The 21,847-nt window shown below is 45.1% G+C and overlaps 1 protein-coding gene across 10 annotated transcripts in view; it reads left to right on the top strand.

Annotated features, from left to right (window-relative positions):
• Positions 1-21,847, top strand: part of Adgrf1 (adhesion G protein-coupled receptor F1) — a 50,234-nt gene that overhangs the window by 6,342 nt on the left and 22,045 nt on the right. For 3 of the 10 annotated variants that reach the window (XM_042266233.2, XM_042266232.2, XM_076557830.1), the window contains 8 exons: positions 5,578-5,644; positions 7,044-7,184; positions 10,140-10,200; positions 10,589-10,678; positions 11,978-12,121; positions 13,737-13,910; positions 15,843-15,943; positions 17,718-17,776. In XM_042266233.2, the coding sequence (XP_042122167.2) occupies positions 7,116-7,184; positions 10,140-10,200; positions 10,589-10,678; positions 11,978-12,121; positions 13,737-13,910; positions 15,843-15,943; positions 17,718-17,776 (698 nt within the window). In that variant the 5' untranslated portion in view covers positions 5,578-5,644; positions 7,044-7,115. Of the gene's footprint in view, positions 1-2,757; positions 2,799-5,577; positions 5,645-7,043; positions 7,185-10,139; positions 10,201-10,588; positions 10,679-11,977; positions 12,122-13,736; positions 13,911-15,842; positions 15,944-17,717; positions 17,777-21,847 lie in introns of those variants that run through there. The other 7 variants (XM_042266234.2, XM_076557835.1, XM_076557831.1 and 4 more) reach the window with 6 other exon arrangements.

Genomic DNA, 21,847 nt, shown 5'->3' with positions numbered 1-21,847 from the left:
CCCCCAGGGATTTGCGAAAGCGGGTTTCACCATAGCTCCTGGGGGTTTTACTTTTTCTCTGCCACACCCCTCGCCCCGTGTATGTTATATGCATGTGCATATGTGTTTTGTGAGTGCACATGTCCTGTGTGCATGTCTGGAGGCCAGAAGTTGACTTCTGATGTCTTCCTCTGTTAATTTGCATCTTATGACTTTTTAAAAAAATAGGTCTCTCACTATCTAGGGCTCACCAATTGGCTAGACTGGCCAGTGGGCTCCAGGGATCATCCTGTCTCTGGGGTTACAGACAGGTGTGGCCTTGCCTGACTTTTTACATAGGCACTAGGGATCAGAACTCAGGTCTTCACACTGACAGCAAGCACTTCACCCACTGAGACATCTTCTCACCCCCCAGATTCTCTCTTAATGCATAGAGCTGTCAACACGGCAGTCCAGGGAGTTATACTGTTAGTAGCCAGTGTACTTCACCGTGTTCGGGAAATTGGCAACCCTCTTCTCACCGTGGCTGAAAAAAGAAATCAGAGTTTGTCTGGTTGGTAAAATGTCCATGAAGAAGAGGCAACTGAGCTAAATAATTCTTTAGACCCTTTAAGACTTAGAACTGGTAAAATTCCATCTCTGTTCCCTACCGAGACCTTAGTTTTCCATGAATTCTCAGCTCATCTAGAAGATGCTCAGGGATTAAGGACCAGTGAGAGGAGAAAACCAGCCCAGTGAACATCTTCAGTACTTGCAGACTTACGTCTGGTGACTGGCATGGATGAATGGAAGGATAATTAGATGAGTGTTCTGTAGTGGAAAGTAGACGGTATGCACGTAGACCCTGGATCTGAGTGGATGTGAGTGGATCCAGTGTTATCCCTCCACAGAGGTGGACGCTGACTCCAGAGAGCGTGTGACAGTTCACAAAACCTTATATTTAAGCAGCACACCCAAGGATTGGTCTGACTCACCCAGGCCTCTCTTTCCACATTGTACACACAGGTATGTTAAAGTATAAAGTATGTGCTTAAAATTTTACTCTGCAGGGCTGGGTTGGGGGGCTGGAGATGTAGCTCAGTTAGTAGAGTGGGGTCCAAGGTCCGGGATTCAATTCTGAGCCCTGATTTAATAATGGGCAGGGTACTGCCTATCTGTGATCACAGCACGTAGGTAGTAGAGGCTGGAGAAATAGGATTTCAAGGTTTGGTTGCATAGTGAACAGGAGGCTAACCTCGGCTACAGGAGATCCTCTCTCAAAACAACAGCAACAACTACAAACAAACAAACAAACAAACAACTCTTTTTTGTCATGTCTATATATAAATGGACACTCACTGAAATTTTAGATAATTTTACGTTGTTGTTTTTTTTTTTTTTCACGGAAATTTAGTTCTTTAATCTGATAGGCTCTCCAAACATTTTTTGCCTTTTCCGGGAACTCCCCACCCCACCCCCCACTATTCTCTCTATTACATCTACCCACTTCAGGATAAACAAGGAAATCTATCTAAAAGGCAAACAGCCCCAGGGATGGGGGAGGGAACTCCTATGCAAAGACACCTCCCACAAAAGTATTATCCCAAACCCACAGAATGAGAAGTGAGATAAAGCTGAGTTGGTTCACATGCTCTGCCTAACCCTGGTTGAGCCGCTGTGATTCTCTTAGTCCTCTGCGGAGCCCTGCTCTGTCATCCCCGTGTGTGTGCACACCCGTGGGCTTGCAATTTAAGGCCGAGAGGGGAGAGGTCATTCTGTGGGGAATGCTTCTATTTACAGAAGAAAAGGTATAACTCCATGAACGCTGAAGACAGAAAAGCCCAGAGTTCAACCGTACCTAAGATTAGATGGTTGCTTAAGATACTGGAGGGTGTCTGTGTGAGCAGTTTCGGGTCTGCGTCACGTGGATAAGCGTCCACAAACACAGAACTGAAAGACCGTGGAGACAATGTGCCGCCGTCCCCAGAGGCACAACAGCAAGTTTTGATGATTGTTTGTGGTTACGTAAAGGACAGGGATTATCAGAAATGAATTCACTTGAATGAATTCAAGGAAGTAGAGGGGCATCCCCCCACTGTGGTTAAGCCTTTCCACAGATGGTAATGCCAACACAGCTGTCTGCCAGGCATTAGCTGCCCCCAGAGTGAAATGTGATGTAAACACCCATGCTCCAGTGACAAGGACAACCCATTTGTGGAATTACACAAAGATTCTGGGCACTTCTTTCTTTCTTTCTCTCTTTCTTTCTCTCTCTCTCTCTCTCTCTCTCTCTCTCTCTCTCTCTCTCTTTCTTTTTTTTTTTTTTTGAGTTTCTGGGATCCTTCTGACTTGGAAGGAAATGGATGAAAATGCTGTGAGGTTTATGTCTAAGAATCCAAAGTTAAGCAGGATGTGTGTGGTCACCCCCCCACACACACACACACACACGCCCGCCCACGCGCACACACACACACACGTACACGTACACGTACACGTACATGTAGTGGATAGCTGTTCTGATTAATATCCTAGACCTATCCATTCCCCTTTTCCTTTTTCCTAAGGAGAATACTGAGTCTAAATTTTATTGTTCCACCCCTAACCCTATAATCATTTATCCACAAACCTGAGAAAAATGAAACCTGGGAATTAGACACTGATTCTCTTATCTTAAAGGTGAATACAGAAAGACACAGAAAGCCTGAGAATGTCATAGGCATCCATTTGTAACGTCAATACGCGAAGGAAGGGGTTTAGCTTCACTCTGTACCTGGAGGTGCCATTGCTGTTCCTTTGACTTTTTGTCCAACACAGGACACCCAGTTGAATTTGAATTTCAGGTAAATTCATGTTACCTGCCATTGGAGAATGTTCCAAGTATCACAGAGAGCAAAATTATCCTAAAAATGTTATTCATTACTTATTTGAAGTTCAGATATACCTACCTTAGGGTCTCTTGTTTTTATTTAATGAATTATCCAACCCTGTAGCACAGGAACCAGAGAGTGGAAGATGATTAGCTCAGGCTTTGGCGCTGTGATGGTTAATACTGATGTGAACCTGAAAGGTGACAAAACTCTGATGTCTATGAGGGAGCTTCTGGATTAGGTTAGATGAGGTGAGAAGACCCCTGAATGTAGGTGACACTATTCCATGGACTGGCGTTCAAGACCGGATAAAAACAGAGACAAGGAACAGACCACCAGCATGAGGCTCTCTCTGCTTCCTAATTGTGGCTGCAATGTGACCAGAAAACTCAGCGCCTGCTACCATGCCCTCCTTGCTTGATGGACTATACCTTCAAGCCATGAGCCAAAATGAGTCTTCCTTACTCAAGTTGCTTTTTTTTCTGATATTTTGTCACAACAATAGAACTTTGACTAATACAGGTACCCAAACGTGTACCAGACACTTATTGCAGAACCAGGTTAAGTGTGCAGATCTTTTACCTAGAGTAGAAATTGTCCAGAAATACATCCACCTGGACATGAGCATTGCTGAATACTTTTACTAATATCCATAGCTAGGCTGGACCTATTTAAGATTTAACAGCCTTTAGGAAAACCATGGATGTCTAGGTTTTCTAAATGTTCCTCTTCTAGTCTCAGCCCTTCCCCTCTGTGTCTCCTCCGCTGCCTCTTCACTTTCTCTTCTTTCTTTATGGTCATCTATTCACGATTGGCCTACCAACCAACACAACCTCAACCGTGCATCACTGATAAACATTTCTGAAAATCCCAAGAGGCCGTCCAGAGGAAGGGGGAGGGGAATAAGAAGGTGGGAGAGAAGACTTCCTTAGGATGCTCAGAGCAGTCGCCCAGGCTTTCTGAGCTGGCTTTACAGCCTCAGGCTGCACCTGGGAGAAAGAGCTTTTAGTAGGAGAGAGCAGGGAGTTGTGGAGAATCACGTGATGGCCAGGGCTTTTATTTAGTACTAGTCCTTGGCACACAGAGAAGGGACAGATGGGGCACACATGCACAGAGACTGTTATCCTATTCATCAACTCCAGGGTTACAAGTCACAAGCAAAAGGATATCTAGCAATTCAAATTAAAAGAATCTTCCTGGAAATGGCGAAAAAGGAGAGGGAGTAGCCCCGGCCCCTCGCTCTGGGGCTGGACTGCATTGAAGTATTAACTTAGTCATGCTTGAAAGCTTAACAATTAAATAGAAATAAATTAAAACTAAGGAAAGTACCCAAGGTTTGGCTATATCCAATGGTCTGGTTATGCATACTCATTATCTCAGAAATTCAGAAGTAGAGGCAGGAGGATCAGTCCATTGCTGCACAGTGAGTTTGAGACAGGTCCATGCTACATGAGACCTTGACTCAAAAAACAGCGTGGCAGTTAGTTTGAACTGTCACTTTAATGTAACTTAGAGTCACCTGAGTAGAAAGCCTCACTTGAGGAATTGTCTGAATTGGGTTGGCCAGCAGGAGAGTCCGCTAAAGACTGTCTTGACTGTTAAATGAGGGGGTGAAACTCACCCTGAATGTAGGCTTTCTCCTTTGGTTGCTTTTTGTCAGGGTGCTTTGTCATAGAAACAGAAGAGAAACTAGAACACACACACACACACACACACACACACACACACACACACAAAGAGAGAGAGAGACAGAGACAGAGACACAGAGAGAAACAGAGAGAGTATACAAAGTACATCTCAGGAAAGAATTCAGTTTTGCTGTGTGTGTATGTATATATATACATATATAAAATAAAATGTCCATTAATTCAATCAAGTGGATAGTAATACATGTCTACCCTGAACACACATAGACATTTTTTTGTCATTCCCTAAGCAATGCAATATAACATCTGTTTTCGTAGCACTTACATCACACTGTGTTCAGGTGATCTACACATGACCTGGACTCTGTGGGAAGATGTGTCTAAGTCACTGTCAGATACTCTGCCTCAGTGGTTCTTAATCTTCCTAATGCTGTGACCCTTTAACACAGTTCCTCATGTTCTGGTGACCCCCCCCATCATAAAATCATTTTCATTGCTACTTCATAACTGTAATTTTGTTACTGGTATGAACCATAATGTAAATATCTGATATGCAACCCCTGTGAAAGGGTCGTGCAACCCCAAAGGGGTCGCGACCCTTAGGTTGAGAACCACTGCTTTACTGTTCTATATGAGGGGTTTGTGCAGATATTGGTATGCTAAGTGGCCCTGGACCAATCCCCAAATGCTGATACAGAAAGATAAATATGTGTGTGTGTGTGTGTGTTGTGTTGTGTTGTGTTGTGTTACTGCAGGCTAGAAAAAAATTGAAATGTTGTTCTTCAGAGACAAATACCCATTTAGCTTGGAGAACAGTGAACGCAGGCAGAAGCAAGCGGGCTTTAGAGAAGATAAGCCAAGACCTAAAAGAGTGGCTGAAGCATAGGTTACCTAGGTTACCGTCTGCAGACTCATCCAGCCAAAGATCTAAGAGGAGTCTTTGGCAAACGGGAAGGTGGGGTGTGAGAAGACCATTCATTCCCCCAAGGGGATAGGTGATGCAGATGTCGTCTGTGTTCCACACTTCCTGAGCAGCCCCACACGGCCCTAGAAAACCAGCCGTGAGTATAGTAGTCCTCCCCCAGCCCTGACCCTTTTCTCTCTAGGTCAGAGAGCAGCATCTGGTGGAGATGTCAGTGTGCACATGAAGACTTAAGTTCACCAAGAAGCAAGGTAAGTGATGGAGAGAGCCCCACTCTGTAGACTCATCTGTACACTTACTCCAGTGGTGGATTATTGAGTCTGGGAACCATTTTTAGAACTATTTTCTATGGAGCTGTAAAAGAAATGCTGAAAGTCTGTAGGGAAATAATCCTTTATCTTCCATCACTGCTTTCCAGTTAAACTTTCAAAAATGGTGGAGGTATTCTGTGATGTGCTATTTAGCCTGGTAGATGCTGGCCGCTTGTGACTTGTGAATCTTAGAAACACCTCCAGTAGCCAGGGATGCGTTTCAGTTGATAGAATGCTTGTGTAGGATATGTGAAGCACTGGGTTTATCCTCGAACCACATACACTGACCTTGGTGGCACATGTTGGCAGTCCTAGCACTTGGGATGTACAACTAGGAAATTTAAAGTCATCCTTAGCTGGTAGTGAATTAGAGGATAGCCTGGGCTACATGATATCCTATCTCAAACACGAGGACAAAAATATGTATACTTAATGCAGCTGAGAAACTGATTGTGTGTGTGTGTGTGTTGTATTGTGTTCCTGCCAGCTGAACTCTTTCATGCTAGGCAAGTGCTCTACCACCGAGCTACAGCCTTCATCTGAGAAACTGAATTTTAAATATGATTTTAATTAAAATGAAAAAATGCGGAGGCCTCGAGTGCCTAGTAGCTAAGTATTAGGCAGAACAATTGTAAGTCAGCATGATTTTTCTCCGACACCAAATAGTCCGGCTATAAAAGATTAATTTTGTGACCATGTCTGTATTAGTTATTTTTCTGTGGCTGCGATAAAAGAGCATGACCAAGGGCAACTAGAGGAAGAAAGGGTGTGTTTAGCTGACTGTCCGGAGGGGAAGTCTGTAATGGTAAGGGAAGCGTGGCAGCAGGCAGTGGGAACAGGAAGTTAAGAGCTCATATATTCACCCACAAACACACAGACAAGAAGTCAGACTGGAAGTAGGTGAGCCTGTAAACTCCTCAAAGCTGCCTCCCCCTAACCCCCCCTCCCCCCGTGATGTGCTTTCTTCAGCAAGCCTTGACCTCCTAAAAGTTCCACAACCTCCCCAAACGGCGCCACCACCTGGGGCCCAAATGTTCACACACCAGAGCCTATGAGGGACATTTTTCTTTTAACTCACCACAATGTTTATGTTGAATTCTGTCCAAATTATTTAGCATAAGTAGAAACTTAAGAACAATTTATTGCTGACTCCATCAGCTAATGAGAAGGGAACTTTCTAGACTAGCTGATTGCTATCTTTAAGTTTAAGCACTTCATAGTGTTTGTGCTTCTTAGAACCCTTGGATATTTTCTTGGGACAAAGAAAATGCCAGTAAAACTTAAGGGGCTGATGTTGAATGTACCTGTTTACAGTCTTGGCTCATAATTTTTGTTTTAGTACGCTGCCTCCCGGGTGACTAGACACGGGTGTCTATGTTCAGTCCAGTGAAGGCAGAAGGAGCTCCTGGAAATGAGAGTTGGATTCCTGTGGCTCATCCCTTTTTTCACTCTGACCAAGGGCACCGATGACTTCCTGCAGGTGAGTTGGTGTGCATGTTTCCCTTGGCAACCATCTCTCCTCTCCACCTTCCTGTCACCTTCAGAATCTGTCACTGTGCAGGCAGCTGAGCTACCGAGGCTGGCGGACTTCACATAAGAAGTCCTGAGTTCTCCTCTCAGGATTGCCGGCGTTTGCTGTGAGGTCTTCAGGAAGCTATTTGATCTCGCTGAAGTGCGCATGACTGCATTGCAAACGAGGGTCTCCCCCCAAAATGTAACCCTCTTGTCTAGTTCAGCACATTCTCTGCTATGGCCTCTTGGGCACAGAAAAGCCATGTGGGTGGACACTAACGACCCGTGGGCCTTCTCTATCATTTCTACTCCCCCTTTCTCTTCTCCCGTTGTTGCTTAGTACAGGGTCTCATGCAACTCAGGCTGGTCTCCAACTCACTGTGTAGCTGAGGCTGGCTTTGAACTGCTGATCTTCCTGCCTCTACCTCCTACTTTTGAGGATTATAGATGTATGCCATCATCCTTCCCTTGTTTTATGCTCTTCTGTTGTTTTTCGAGACAGGGTTTCTCTGTGTAGTCCTGGCTGTCCTGGAACTTGCTCTGTAGACCAGGCTGGCCTCAGACTCAGTGATCTGCCTACCTCTGCCCCCCAAGTGCTGAGATTAAAGGCATGTGCCACCACTGCCCAGTGTTTTATGCTTTTTAGGACAGGGTCTTGTCATGTAGTTTTTGCTGGCATGGAACTCTTTGTGTAGACCAGGTGCACATGTCCTGTTTCCCTTGATAACCATCTCTCCTCTCCACCTTCCTGTCACCTTCAGAATCTGTCACTTCTGCTCACCTCTGTCTCTCAAGTGCCAATGTACTTACATTTCTTGGGTTTTTTTCTATGTGTGTGTATTTGTTGCAAATTTATGAGTGTGTATGTTTGCATGTGTGTGTGCACATGTGTGTGGGCATATGTACACACACAGAAGCCTGAGGTTGATAGCAGAAATCCTTCCTAACTGTTTTTCCACTTTATTTATTGAGCCAGGATCTCTCAGGCCCAGAGGTCTGTGACATGATGACTCTTTCTAGCTAGCTTGTTCTGTGTGTCCATCTTCCAGGGCTGGAATCAGAGGCAGGCCACCTTGCCTACTCAGCATTTACATAGGTTCTGGGGACCCACACTCTAGTGGCTCCTTACCCTTGTACAGCAGATGCTTTGACAACTGAGCTGTCACCCCGGCTATGGGCTCCTCGATTTCTCGATGGTTTCATCTAGGATCCTGGTCTGAATGGTTTCAACTCACTGACAATTCCTGAGTGTGGATTTTCATCCGGATGCTTCGTCCTGAACTCTTCACTCACGGAACCACCATCCATTTGGGCACTAACACCCTCAACTTCACATGTCCCAAACTGAACCCTTGAACTTTTCTTACTAAGCCTACTCTTCTTTTCCTGCGACACCACTTTCTACCCGGGTGAAATGGTGCCATGCTTGAATCTTGTACTGTCGCCTCTGTCGACCAGTTTTAAAATTTACTTTAAAATATATCCAGCAGCAGTCAGACATTCCTAACTTCTCCCACTACTGCGGCCTCTGTCTGCAGCTTTACTGTCTTGCTCCTGTAGAACCTTGGTAACCCCGGAAATGCTTCCATTGCTTCTGTGCCTGGCCATTCTTTTTTCAAAAGGCAAAAAAAAAAAAAAAAAAAAGACCTTTTTTAAATTAATATTTTTCATTTATTTTATATACTGACCACAGTTTCCCCTCCCCCCACAGTCCCCCCACACATACACACAAACACACTTCTCCTCTCTCTCCATTCAGAAAAGGGCAGGCTCCCATGAGAGTCAACAAAGCCTGGCACATTAAGTTGAGGCAGGACCAGACTCCTCCCCCTGCATCCATGTTGGGCGACTCAGCATGGGGAATGCTTGTCCATTCTTAACATGGCTTCAAGGTTAAGGCTTCTGTAAAGTAAGTCAGAGCGAATCTTTCTTGTGTTCCCCCTGTCTGAACTCCGCATCACTCTCAGGTAAAAGCTAAAATCAGGGCTACGGAACTGATGCAGTGGTGAAGATCTTTTGTTCTGGAAGCATGACGCTCCAAGTTTGAATCCTCAGCATGCACTTAAAAAAAATACTGGGAATGGTTGTAACCCCAGTACAGGGGGGTGGAAACAGACAGACACTGAGCCAGGCAGTCTAGCCAAAACAGTGACCAGATTCACTGTAGTGAGACCCCTGTCTCCAAGGGATAAACTAAAGAGTGATAGAGGAAGACATTCAATAACTTCTCTGGTCTTCCCATGGGCACATGGGTGCACTCACTAATATACCCATGTATATGCAACATGCACACACACACACATACACACACACACACCACCACCACCACCCAACAACAACAACCCTTCCTACAATTCTTAAAATCTTGTTTCTGTGGTCTGCTAGATGTACACGAGTTGCTTCTGTCTACATGCCCTGCCTCTGTCTACATGCCCTGCCTCTGTCTACATGCCCTGCCTCTGTCTACATGCCCTGCCTCTGTCTACGTGACCTGCCTCTGTGGACTCCATCCCCACCTCTTACTCTTCTCCCTTCCCTCACTTCTTCTTGCTCTCCAGTCCTTTACTTTATCATCACAGCTGGACTCATTCATAGCTCTGGCCTGCACACATGCTGTTCCTGCCTCCTGCAAAGACCATCACTTCCCCTTCCTGCAGACTCCATTGCCTCCTCTTCCTGCAGACTCCATCACTTCCTCTTCCTGCAGACTCCATTGCCTCCTCTTCCTGTAGACTCCATCACTTCCTCCAGGTCTTTGCTCAAAGCAGCCTTGGCAAGGCCTCTCTCAGCCATCTCCTATCACTCTAGGCTTGGGTATTAGATCAGCAATTTCAGGTCATCTGGGAAACTCCACAGGCCTTGTGATTTGGAGATCACAAAGCTTCACCACAGCCATCTTCTTTCCCTTTTTTTTTTTTTTTAGCAGAAAAATGGCAACAACAAAACAAAAGGAGATGTCAGTGTGGTTGAGAACAGACATCCAGGTAAGACCCTGCAAGAGGTCCTGGTCCTGGGAACACTGATGCCAAGCAAACAGGCTTCCTACCCCAGCAACTGCCAGGTGATCTTAGGCATATTATGGAATTATCCAAATCTGTAAAGTGAGAATAGTGGTAATTCTTGAGTAAGACGTTTTTAAGGATTAAAGAAAGACACGGTGTACTAGTTGGTCTTTTTGCTGCTGTGGCCAGATGTCTTACCAAAGCACTGCAGTGAAGGACCGGTTAATTTGGGCTCATGATTTCAGAGCCCATGCAGTCCATCATGCCAGGAAGGAGTGGCAGGCAGCTGGTCCCACCATGTCGACATTCAGAAAGCTTAGGGATGGTTGCTGGTGCTCAGTGTGCTTCCTCTCTTTCCTCTTCTATTCAGCTCCTGGAATGGTGTCATCCACATTCATGGTGGGCTTTCCTTCTCAGTTAAACCTCTCTGGAAACGACGCCTTCAAATACCGCTCCAGAGGTGTGTCTCCTAGGTGACTACAAATCCAGGCGAGCTGACAAGGGGGATAGGCATCGTGCACCACACCCTCTCTTGTACCTATGAATGTAATTAATGCGCAGAGCTCTCAGCTTGGGGATGAGTCCTGGTGTGGATGTCAACACTCAGACCCGATGTTTGGAGCACTGAATGTATTTCCTTATGAAGACATTGACCCACACAGATGATGGCTAGGTTCTAGAGCAGTCCACAACAAACTTTCTGGCATGCAATGCATTTAAGTACACTTACATGGCATACGGCCATGTGCTAGGCTTGGCATGAACCATGTCCCCAGTGCAAGACTACAGTTCTTCAGGAAAATGAAACAAAAAATAACTTTAATATGGAATGCCACAAACAGGATCTCCCCAACAATAACAACGACAGTAAAATATAACAAGTATTTATTTATTTATTGGGCTGTCACTATGCCAGGCTGTGTTTAGTTCTTTTATATAAATTAAACCATCACACTCACACTTTGACTGTTCATGGTCATCTTTATTTAAAGACCGTGAAACTGGTGCCCAGAGCTAGGGCCTATAAGTCAGGATTTAACCCAACCTATCTGGTGTCAGTACCACTGACTCCTGGGAAAGTGAACAGGGTCACATTTACCCTGTTCCCCACCATTTGGGGGTACTCCCAAGGAACTGTAGACAAGATTTGAACCCAGTCATTCTGGCTACAGAGTTAGCACATGCAAAGGCCCAAGGTAAGATTGGGTTTGGCATGTGGAAGCCCAGGACACCAGAGCCCCAGGTACAGAAGGCTCATCTTTGGGGAATGAAAGGAAAATTGTTTATTTACAGAAATGAGTAGCTGGAGGTAAGTGTGCACAGATATAAGCTAAGGTCTGGTTGTGTTTTGCTTTTGTATTTCAAGCAAATCCCCAAATTCCCACTAATTAATGGAACATTTTAAAAAACAAGTTCTTTGGAAAGGGTGAGGTTGGGGGGTTTATGTTGGAGATATTTCAAGGAAACCAAAGCTAAGGTATGACGGAAGTGTGAGTAGGATGTTGAAGCCTGTTTCCGCTTGAGTCTGGGGTAGGACAGAGAGCATGGGAACTATTGGCCTAGCAGAAGTGGGAGGAGAGGTCTGTATGAGGCATGTGTGAGGTGTGTCTGCTTGCGCAAGTGTTAAGTCAACGTCTGGACGTGCAGAATGTAGTGACCAGTGTCAGGGACAGCCTGGGAGCTCTAAGCAGGACGTGATGACGGCTAAGTGATCTTCCCCTCACACAGAGACCTGCTGATAACCTCTCTCTCCCTCCAGCCCAGGAGTATGAAGTGTTGCTTCAGATGACATACAGGGATCCCAGGGAGAAGAGAGAACTGAAAAGATTTCTGAAGCATTTGAAGTCTCCATCACCATGTTTACATGGGCCCAGCAAGATCATCAGAATGAAGGCTACCACATGTAAATTAGCTTTCCAGGGACTGGGAGTGTAAATGGGGAGAGGGGCGGGCCAGTCAGGGTGGACAGGCTGTGCTGTGAAAAATGATCATTTCACACAAGCTCTGTGGCATCAAGACCTAATGTTTCTTCTTAATGGGACATGTGCATTGTATGTTGGCAAAGGAGCTGTGTCTGTGGTTGTCGCTCAGGTACAAGCTGATGGATGAGATCCTACTTCAAATGTATCTATTCTGAGTAACAAAGACATGAAACCCTGGAGACCATCTTACAGCCAATGACAATCTTGGGCTGAGAATGGAAGACACTAATTCTGTTCCTATCTTATTGGCCAGAATTTATTCTATGACCCCATCCAGCCTCATGAAGCCAGGATACAAAATCCCAGTGTGTATCCAGAAGATAGCAAGAAATATTTGGTAACTCAAACCATGAAAGTGGTTCCCAGAGAAGTTTAATGACTTGGCTAAAGCTGTGAGTCCCAAAATATTCAGATCACCACCACCATCAGGAGCAGGGAACTGGATAAAAATGAAAATTCTTTAGTCCATGTGTTGGATTAGAAACTCTGGGGGTGAAATGCTCCAAGAAGCATGTCAAAGTTTTATAAACACTCACTACACACTCCCATGTATGTTTCTTGGACATATCCTGGGCTGTCTCACCCTCACATCCCTGCCCGGCCCTGCCCAGCCTCACCCTTCACCTTTCTGTTAAGATGGAAGGCTTTTGATGGGCATGTCAGGTCCAACACAAAATAACAAATGCACAACATTGACTGGTAGTCATTTTTCATCATTACCCCACCTCCAAATCATTCTGCCTTTCTAAGCTTTTAAAACACTTAAACACTTAAAATTTTTGTGTATTAGTTTCCCCCCCCCCCCAAGACAGGGTTTCTCTATGTAGCCCTGTTTGTCCTGGATCTTGCTCTGTAGACCAGGCTGGCCTTGAACTCATAGAGATCCACCTGCCTCTGCCTCCCAAGTACTAGAATTAAAGGAGTGTGCCACCATACTCAGCATGTATGAGTACTTTATCTGCATGTATATATGTACACTACATGCATGCTTGGTACCCGAGGAGGCCAGCAGAAGGCTTTAGATGCCTTGGAGTGGCAGTTCTAGATACCTGTCGGCCACCAGGATTGCTAGGAACCAATCTCAGGCCCCTGCAGAGCAACAAGAGTTCTTAAACCCTGAATCATGTCTCCAGCCCTGCCATGTGGCTGTGAAGGTGTCCTCTGGAGTGCTGAAATGTGAATGAATGGGGACTCCATGAGATAACAGTCAAATATCCTTTAGACCCTGTCAATAACTCTATGTGGTGACCATGCGCTTCTGCCTGTCTTCCATCACAGTGGGGACCGGTGGGGTCTGTAGCCTTGTTTTGGATGCGAAGCCAAACTATTTGGGTTTTTGTCTTTGCTAGGATTTTCCACAGCAACCTCAGAATCTGTGGAGTTGGACACTTCTATATCTTAAACACACTGCCATCTTTCCAGCTTCTGCTGAGAAAGCCTTGGTTCGGATTCCAAGTCAGAGCCAAAGACTGAGGAGAAGTTGATTTAGAAAGCAGATACAGTGAAACTGTGTTCTGTTTCTTTTTCTCTGTGTAGACTGCAGAAGCCTGAAGGGGTTCCCGGAGTGTGCCTGTGAAGACAGCTACATGTGGTTTCCTCCCTCTTGCCTTGATCCCCAGAACTGCTACCTTCACACAGCTGGACCCCTCTCAAGCTGTAGCTGCCCTCTCAAAGACCTCAGCCAGAGTGTTAATTTCTGTGAGAGAGCAAGTAAGTACCTCTTGGCTGGAATACTCTCATCCCGGGATGTCACACAGACAGTATTATATAGCTCTGCCTGGCTGAGGGCAGCTGATGCTGAAGGGTGGTGGTGAGGCAGAGATACCCTGTTAGATTTGTCTAGACCCAGTGAAAGCTTCCTCAGAGCAGCAGATCCCCAACCACAAGATGATGGTTTGGATGCCATTTCAACCCCTAGACACATACAGCTCGGCTCTGTGATTGCAGAATTCTATGGAGATTTAGAAAGATGCGCTGTAATCCAAGTGGGCAACTGCCTGAGCTGGGATGCTTTCCTTCTCTGCTCTCTTCTTTCCCAGCATTGATTCTAGATGTGTGAATGCAGGAGGAACACTTGATAGATAAATCAAGGCCTGCTCTGCATTGCAGCAAATATATTCCAAGTCACACCCACACCCACACCCCCACACACACACACACACAGACACACACAGACACACACACACAATGTATATAGCCTTAGAGACTAGGGAAATCACTGTTGACATAAGTTTCTGTTTTATGAAGAACGAGATAAGGCTAGTGACATGGACTCCAGGCCTTAATGAACTTTAAGAAAATTCCCCCGAGCGTGGGAGTTCGTGTCTGTAACCCGAGCACTCTGGAGACAGAGGCAAGAGGGTTGCCTTAAGTTTGAGGCCAGCTTAGGTTACATAGTAAGTTCTCGGACGGTCTAGGCTATAGTTTGAGACACTGTCTGCAAAGAGGTAGAAGAGAGAAGAGAAGGAAGAGGAGTTGGAAAAGGGATGGAGAGGAGAAAGAGCAGGAGGAAGAAGAGGAGGAAGAGGAGGAGGAGCTTCCGAAAGACTGGTCTAGTCATCTTGAAGCTCTGGGTTTTCGGTACGAGGAAATACTGAGGGAAGAGCCAGAAGCAGTCCAGTTTAACTGAGCATGCCAATTCTCCTTCCCAGGACACAGCAATTCATGTTATGGCATCATGTGTCTGTTAAGGACCATCTTCATGCCCAGTTCCAGAGTAGACCCTTGTAGAAGCCCCAAAGCATTTGTCTTACTATGTATGAACTATCAGGCTCGTGGGGGAGGCTGGGTTGTAATATAAGAAAGAAAAGAATGTTTTTCACCAAATTCCAATGAAAGCCCACATTTTGGAAGAAGACCTATTTCTGATCCATCCACAAGAAATAGAAAGAAGGCTCAGACAGGCGATGTACTCATGAGGGGCTTCCCACCAGTACTGGGGAGACACGTATAGCCAGATGGAAAAGGCAGTGATGGAATTCAGAGGTAGAAGGATTTTGCATTTGGGGACCACAGAAGGGCTTCCAGAGTAGCTGATGATTAGACCTGAATGCAGAGTGAGCAGGAGCTGTCCACAGAGAGACCAGCTCTGTACAGAGGAACACTGGCCCTGAGCTGGTAAGCATAGGGCTTGTGAGAGTTAGCATAGAGCTTGGAAGTTGTGTTGGGGCGGAGGAGATGACTCAGCCAATGAAGTGCCTGGTGTGGAAGCATGAGGACTTGAGGTTGGATCTTTAGTTAGTCACAGTGGCGCATGTCTGGAATCTCAAAACGGGGCGAAGCAGAGACTCCAGGATCCCTGGGCTCTTTGGCCAGCTTATTTATCAGAATTCGTGAGCTTCAGGTTCAGTGAGAGACCCTGTCTCTAAAAATAAAGTAGAGAATAATTGAGACAGATACCAAACATCCCATCTCCATGTACACAGACACAGACAGACAAATACAGACACACACACACACACACACACACACACACACACACAGAGTGTTGAGTGACTTGTCTTGAGAAATATGGAAAAACAAACAAATAAATAAATAGATAAAAATAGCTACCATGGGTTCTGAATTGTACTTTCATAATTTTATACTGCTGATAAAATCAAGTTAGAAATTTATTATATCTATTTTCCCCATTTCCTATAGAGGTTTGGGGCACTTTTGAAATTAATGAAACTTTTACCAAGGAGCTTTGGAATTCATCTTCTGCTGTATACGCCTACTACACAACTGAAATTGAAAATCAAGTAAGCACTATTTATTTATTTTTTTTTAAGATTTATTTATTCATTTATTATGTATACAGCATGTATGACTGCAGGCCAGAAGAGGGCACCAGATCTCATTACAGATGGTTGTGAGCCACCATGTGGTTGCTGGGAACTGAATGAACTCAGGACCTCTGGAAGAGCAGCCAGTGCTCTTAACCTCTGAGCCATCTCTCCAGCCCATAAGCACTATTTATTATGTGAGGGTTTTCCTTCTAACCACAATGTCAGATGCTCTTCAATTCAGAACATGTATTTAATCCGTATTTTATATGTGTGCATATTTGTATATAGGGGTCACCCATGTGGGTGCTGTGTGCACATCTGGGGAACAGAGAAAACAGCCTCAAATGTGTTTTCTTTTCTTTCCCCCTCTCTTTCTTTCTCCTCCTGCTTTTTTCCCTTTTGGACAGGGATTTCTTTGGCCTGGGGCTCACCAATTCACCTGGGCTGGCTAGTAAGTCTGTGTGATCTGCCTGTCTCTACCTCCTCAGTGCTGGGATTATAAGCATGTACCATCACATCTGAATTTGTTTTTTTAATGTAGGTCCTGGGGCTTCATGCAAGACAAGTGCTTTACTGACTAAATTATCACCTTAGACCCTTAATAACATATTTTTTTAAAGATGTATTTAATTTGTAGTGTGTGTGTGTGTGTGTGTGTGTGTGTGTGTGTGTGTGTGTGAGTGAGTGAGTGAAATGAGTGCAGTACCTGCAGAGTCCAGAAGAGGGAGTCAGATCCCCTGGAGCTAGACCTATGGGTGGACATTGGGAACAGAGGAGGTCAGGCCCTCTGCATGCTCCTAACTAACTGCTGAGCCAACTCTTCCGTCCCTTAATACATATTTAGTGACTTATATTTGATGAGTTCTTACAGAGCCCCTAGTCTCTCTGCCCACAATTGATGTTCCTTGAGCGTTTTCCTGAGATTCTATCAGTTGACTTGGGTTTGGTTTTTCTTGCTGATTTGAATGCTGTACTAAGGATCCTTGACTATTTTATGGTTTTTAACTACACATACTAAATGATCACAACCTAAACTCAATCGTCAGCATTTTAATTAGTTCCATAAAGAAGCATCTCTTAGAAGCTGGAAGAGTTACTGAACAAAACTTGACTTCATAGTGAAGTCATGTAAGAAGTAGACCAGTCAGTGTGCCAGAGCACAGATCTTGGTACATTTACCACATCATTTACCCTATTCCCCTTATTCCAACACCACCCGTCTCTGTGTGCACGTGTGGAGGCCAGTGGCAGATGTCAAGTACCTTCTGGTTAATCTAATTTAAATGTGTCCACACATTATCATTGTTATTATTTTTGAGACAAGGCCTTCCACTGGACTCACCAAGTGGCTAGACTGGTTGACCAACCAGCTCCAGGATCTGCTTGTCTCTACTTCCCAGCACTCGGGTTACAGAAGTATGTGGCTATATACTCCATTTACATGAATGCTGGGATTCTGAACTCAAGTCCTCATTCCTGTGGTAATCTCATTCCTGATGGAGCCACCTCCCCAGCCTCTAGTCATTTACACACTCCTAGCATCCTCAAAAATAAATTGTGTGCATGTGTTCTCAGCTGTTATTTTAACTGTATTTGTTCTGACACATAACTTCTTCCCAGGGTTCCTTCTTTCTTTGCTCATCTGCTGTTGGTTTATTTGTTGTTTGCATCTGTGTTTTGCTCCAATTTTGTTTCTTTGATGTGCGAGGACAAAGATCGGAACACTGTCGTTTGTTTTCTTTCTAAGCTTAAAGAAGCATACAGAGGAATCCGCGGTTTTGAGTCAGTTCGGGTCACCCAATTTCGGTAAGTCACAGCTGGTCTTAAAAGGGCTGCTCTAGAATTCCGTACCAGTCCTGAGAATGCCCAGTGATATTCCTGCTGGTCTTGACAGAATTGTAAAGTCAATGCTAGGGAGATATCTTAGCCTGAGATCTGAAGTCTGACCCCCCCCCCCCAACCCACATAATAACGCCTGGCATGGTAGTGCACACATGTAATCCCAGGGCTGGGGCGGGAGAGACGGGATCCCTGGGGTCCACTGGCCAGCTAGACTCACCTAATGAGATCCAGACCAGTGAGAGATCCTGTCTCAAAAGAAGTAGAGAGCATTCCTAATGACAACCTGAGGTCATCCTCTAGTCCCCACATACAAGTACACACATGCATGTGCATGTGAACACACACACACACACACACACACACACAATGCATAAAAGAATACACACACACACACACACATTAAAAAGAGAATTGTAAACATATGGGTATAGGTAGGAACTTGAGAGGAAGCGGGAATCATGGTGATAGGTTCAGGAAGAGGTGAGGGGTGGCATGAGGGATGTGGGTGTAGAGAGATGAGCATTTTTCTACTACAGAAGACATGATGTTGTATAATTTGGAGTCACGATGGGAACCTTGGATAAAACAGTCCTTCTGTGCAGGTCTCAAGTATAGGCTGTGGTTCAAAATTCAGAAGTCACTGTCTACAGCAAATAAAGAGATATTTAGTAAATTAGCCTTTTGTTTATGATTCAATTCAAAGTTATTTGGAGTTGATCATGTGTGCATCAACTGCCTGCTACTTGTAGTCCATGTGCTGGAGGAAGTAGCTTAGAGGTCAGAGAACTTGAGTCATTATTTTTTCCACGATTAACTTCAAACCAGTCATGGGAAATTTTCAGCAACACTAGCTATAAATGTATTCTTATTCCATAAAGTCATTTAGAAAGTCCCATGGGAGTAATTTTCTTTAAAATCCAACACAGAGAAGAACATGGCTTCCTTTTTCTTCTATTGAATCTGTATAATGGATCATTATTTCCTTCCTTCCTTCCTTCCTTCCTTCCTTCCTTCCTTCCTTCCTTCCTTCCTTCCTTCCTTCCTTCCTTCTTTCTGTCTTCTTTTCTTTTTTGCCGTTGCTGTCAGTGAACTACTAAATGAAACTGAGATTTAATTTCAGTAATTTTACAGTCAAAAACTGAGAAAACAGCCAGGCGTGGTGGCCCATGAAGGTAATCCCAGTGCTTGGGAGGTGGAGGCAGATTTGCCATTATTTCCTAACTGAACTAGAGTACACAGTGAATTCAAGGTTACTCAGGGAGACCCTGTTTCAAAGTAAAACAAAATAAACAATAGGTAGGAAAACAGTCGGCAAGCAGAATAGGGTGGGCCGTATCAGGGCAAAAGCACCCGAGTTCTCATTTGGAGGCTTCAGAAGTTCCAACCAATTTCTCATTTCCTAACCTGGCTTCTCTCTGTGTCAGTGTTCTTTTATCTTTAAAATGTTGGTGGCTGGGGGGCTGGAGAGTTGGCCCAGGGGTGAGGAATACATACTGGTCTTCTAGAGGACTTGAGTTTGGTTCCTAGAGCCCATATCAGGTGGTTCACAGCCACCTGTAACTCCACCTCCAGAGGTGTCTGGTACCCTCTCCTGGCCTCCCTGACACCTGTATTCGTACAGGTGTGCACACATCCCCCTTCTCCACATGCACATAATAAAATATTTATATTTTTTTAAAATTTGTATTTTAAACTTAATTACAGCAGCACTTTAAAATAAATACCTTTTTAAAGTCAGAAAATACAACATTAAAACAGAGGTAGCTGGGCATGGTGGCTCACGCCTGGAATCTCAGCACTTAAAAAGCTGCAGCAGGAGGATTGCTGCAAGTTCCCAGCCTGCCTGGGTTCCGTGGTGAATCCCAGGCCAGCCTGGCCCGCGGAGTGAAGGTGACTCAGTGCTGATCTCTCGGACTAACCACAGGACTCATTTCCTCCACGTGCGTGCTCTCGAGTGTGTTTGTGGCTTCAGAGGCCCTCTGTGTACCTGCGGCTTCGCCTGTCTTGGCCTTGAGCTCTGAATGTCAGCCACCAACTGGACATTTCTGCTTGTTCTTCCAGTGGGCATGTCGAACCCAGGGCCACCCGGCCCACTCACTCCAGATCAGTCACCTTCTCACTGTCTTCTCACCTGACCTTCCCAGTTGCTGAACTCAAACCTTGAGCCACGCTCCGCTCTCAGTTACTGTCTGGGGAGTAATGAACACATCACGCTGTACACAGATTGCCAATGCACAGTTCCATCGGGTCTGACCTGCTGCACACAGCCTGTCCCGCCCAGTCAGACTGTCTCCAATCCCTCCAGTTCCTTTGCAGCCAATCTCCATGGCTACCACCACACTCTCCACCAGAAGCAGCCACTAGGGCTGATTTCTACTTCCCTAGGTTAGTTTAACCTGCTCTAGAATGTCATATAAATGCAAGGACAGTTGGTTTTTGTTGTTGTTGTTGTTGTTGATGATGATGATGATGATGATGATGATAATTTTTTTCATTACCTGGCTTCCATCACTCAGCATGAAATCCTTGCAGTTCATTCTTGTTTTACCCAGTAGCTGTGAGTTCCACCTTTTTTATTGTCCAATAATATTCCACTGTATAAACACACTAATTTTGTTCCCATTCTGTGAAATTATTCTCTTTCTTTTGTATTTATTTATTTTGTTTTTACATCCTGACCACAGTTTCCCCTCCCACTTCTCCTCCTAGTCCTCCCCTCTCTCTCCCCTCTTCCTCCCCATCCATTCCTTCTCCCCTTTTCTTCAGAAAAGGGCAGGCCTTCCATGGATATCAACCAGCCATGGCATATCAAGTTGCAGTGAGACTTGGCACCTCCTCTTCTATTAAGGCTGGATGAGGCACCCTGGTAGGAGGGAAGGGTCCCCATAGCAGGCAACTGAGTCACAGACAGCCTCTGCTCCCACTATTCAGAGTCTCACACTAAGACCAAACTACATATCTGTAACATATATGCAGAGGGTCTAGTCCCATGCAGGCTCCCTGGTCATCAGTTCTGTCTCTGTGAGCTCCTATAAGTCCAGATTAGTTGGTTCTGTGGGTGTCCTTGTGAAGTTATTGTTAACTGGTTTCTTTCTTGTACATCCCAAACCTGCTTTCCTAGCAAGTCTGCCAAGTATAACCTCAACCTACATGCTTCCACAGAAATGGTTAGCCAACTAGCTCAAGCCAAACCACTGCCTCCTTAGCTCATCCTCCTGCTTTCCTTATCACCTTCCTTTAGCTACTCTTCCCAATGTTATTTCCCCTGTATTACTTCCTACCGTTCTCTCGCGGTTATTGGACTAGTCACTCCAGTCTTTAAGGTGGTCACAATCTGCCTGTCCCAGAATGTTTATAGATACGTGCATGCCATCAAGAATACTGCTCATCACTTGTCTCCTCCTCTATGCTGATTAGTTTCCTGTCAACTGGACACAAGATAGAGACAAATTTAGGAACAGGGATTTTTAATGGAGAAGATGTGTCCATAAGATTTGCCTGTATACAAGTCTATAGTATATTGTCTTAATCACTGATTGGTGTAGAATCCAGTCCATTGTGGGTGGTGCCATCCCTGGGCAGGTGGTCCTAGGTGTTATAAGAAGGAGGCTAAGCAAGCCGTGGGGAACAAGCCAGTAAGCCGCATTCCTCCATGGCTTCTGCTTCAGTTCCTGCCTCCAGGTTCCTGCCCTGTTTCAGTTCCTGCCCTGATTTTCCTTGGTGATATTCCATCACCTGGAGGAGGAAGCCAAAGAAACCCTTCTTTTCCTCCCCAAGTTGCTTTTGGTCATGGTGTTTTATCACAGCAATAGTGACCTGACTAAGACATCATCTTAAAGGCCTGTGTCAAAAACCAGGGATGTTTTCCAGCGAGAAACCTTCTTCACCCAGCTTGTGTAGAGTGTGAGGCATTTCCTTCTGCCTTCTATGCTCGCCACTCTCTACCTGTCTCTCATAACATTTAACATTTAGAAATGACTGTGGGCATATGTACGTACATGTGTGTACACATGGATGCTAGGATGAATATGGGTA

Source organism: Peromyscus maniculatus, chromosome 21 (genome assembly GCF_049852395.1).
Source record: "Peromyscus maniculatus bairdii isolate BWxNUB_F1_BW_parent chromosome 21, HU_Pman_BW_mat_3.1, whole genome shotgun sequence".
In the NCBI taxonomy this organism is placed as follows: domain Eukaryota; kingdom Metazoa; phylum Chordata; class Mammalia; order Rodentia; family Cricetidae; genus Peromyscus; species Peromyscus maniculatus.
Note: the sequence above shows the minus strand (reverse complement) of the source record. Positions and strands in the feature narration are given on the sequence as shown.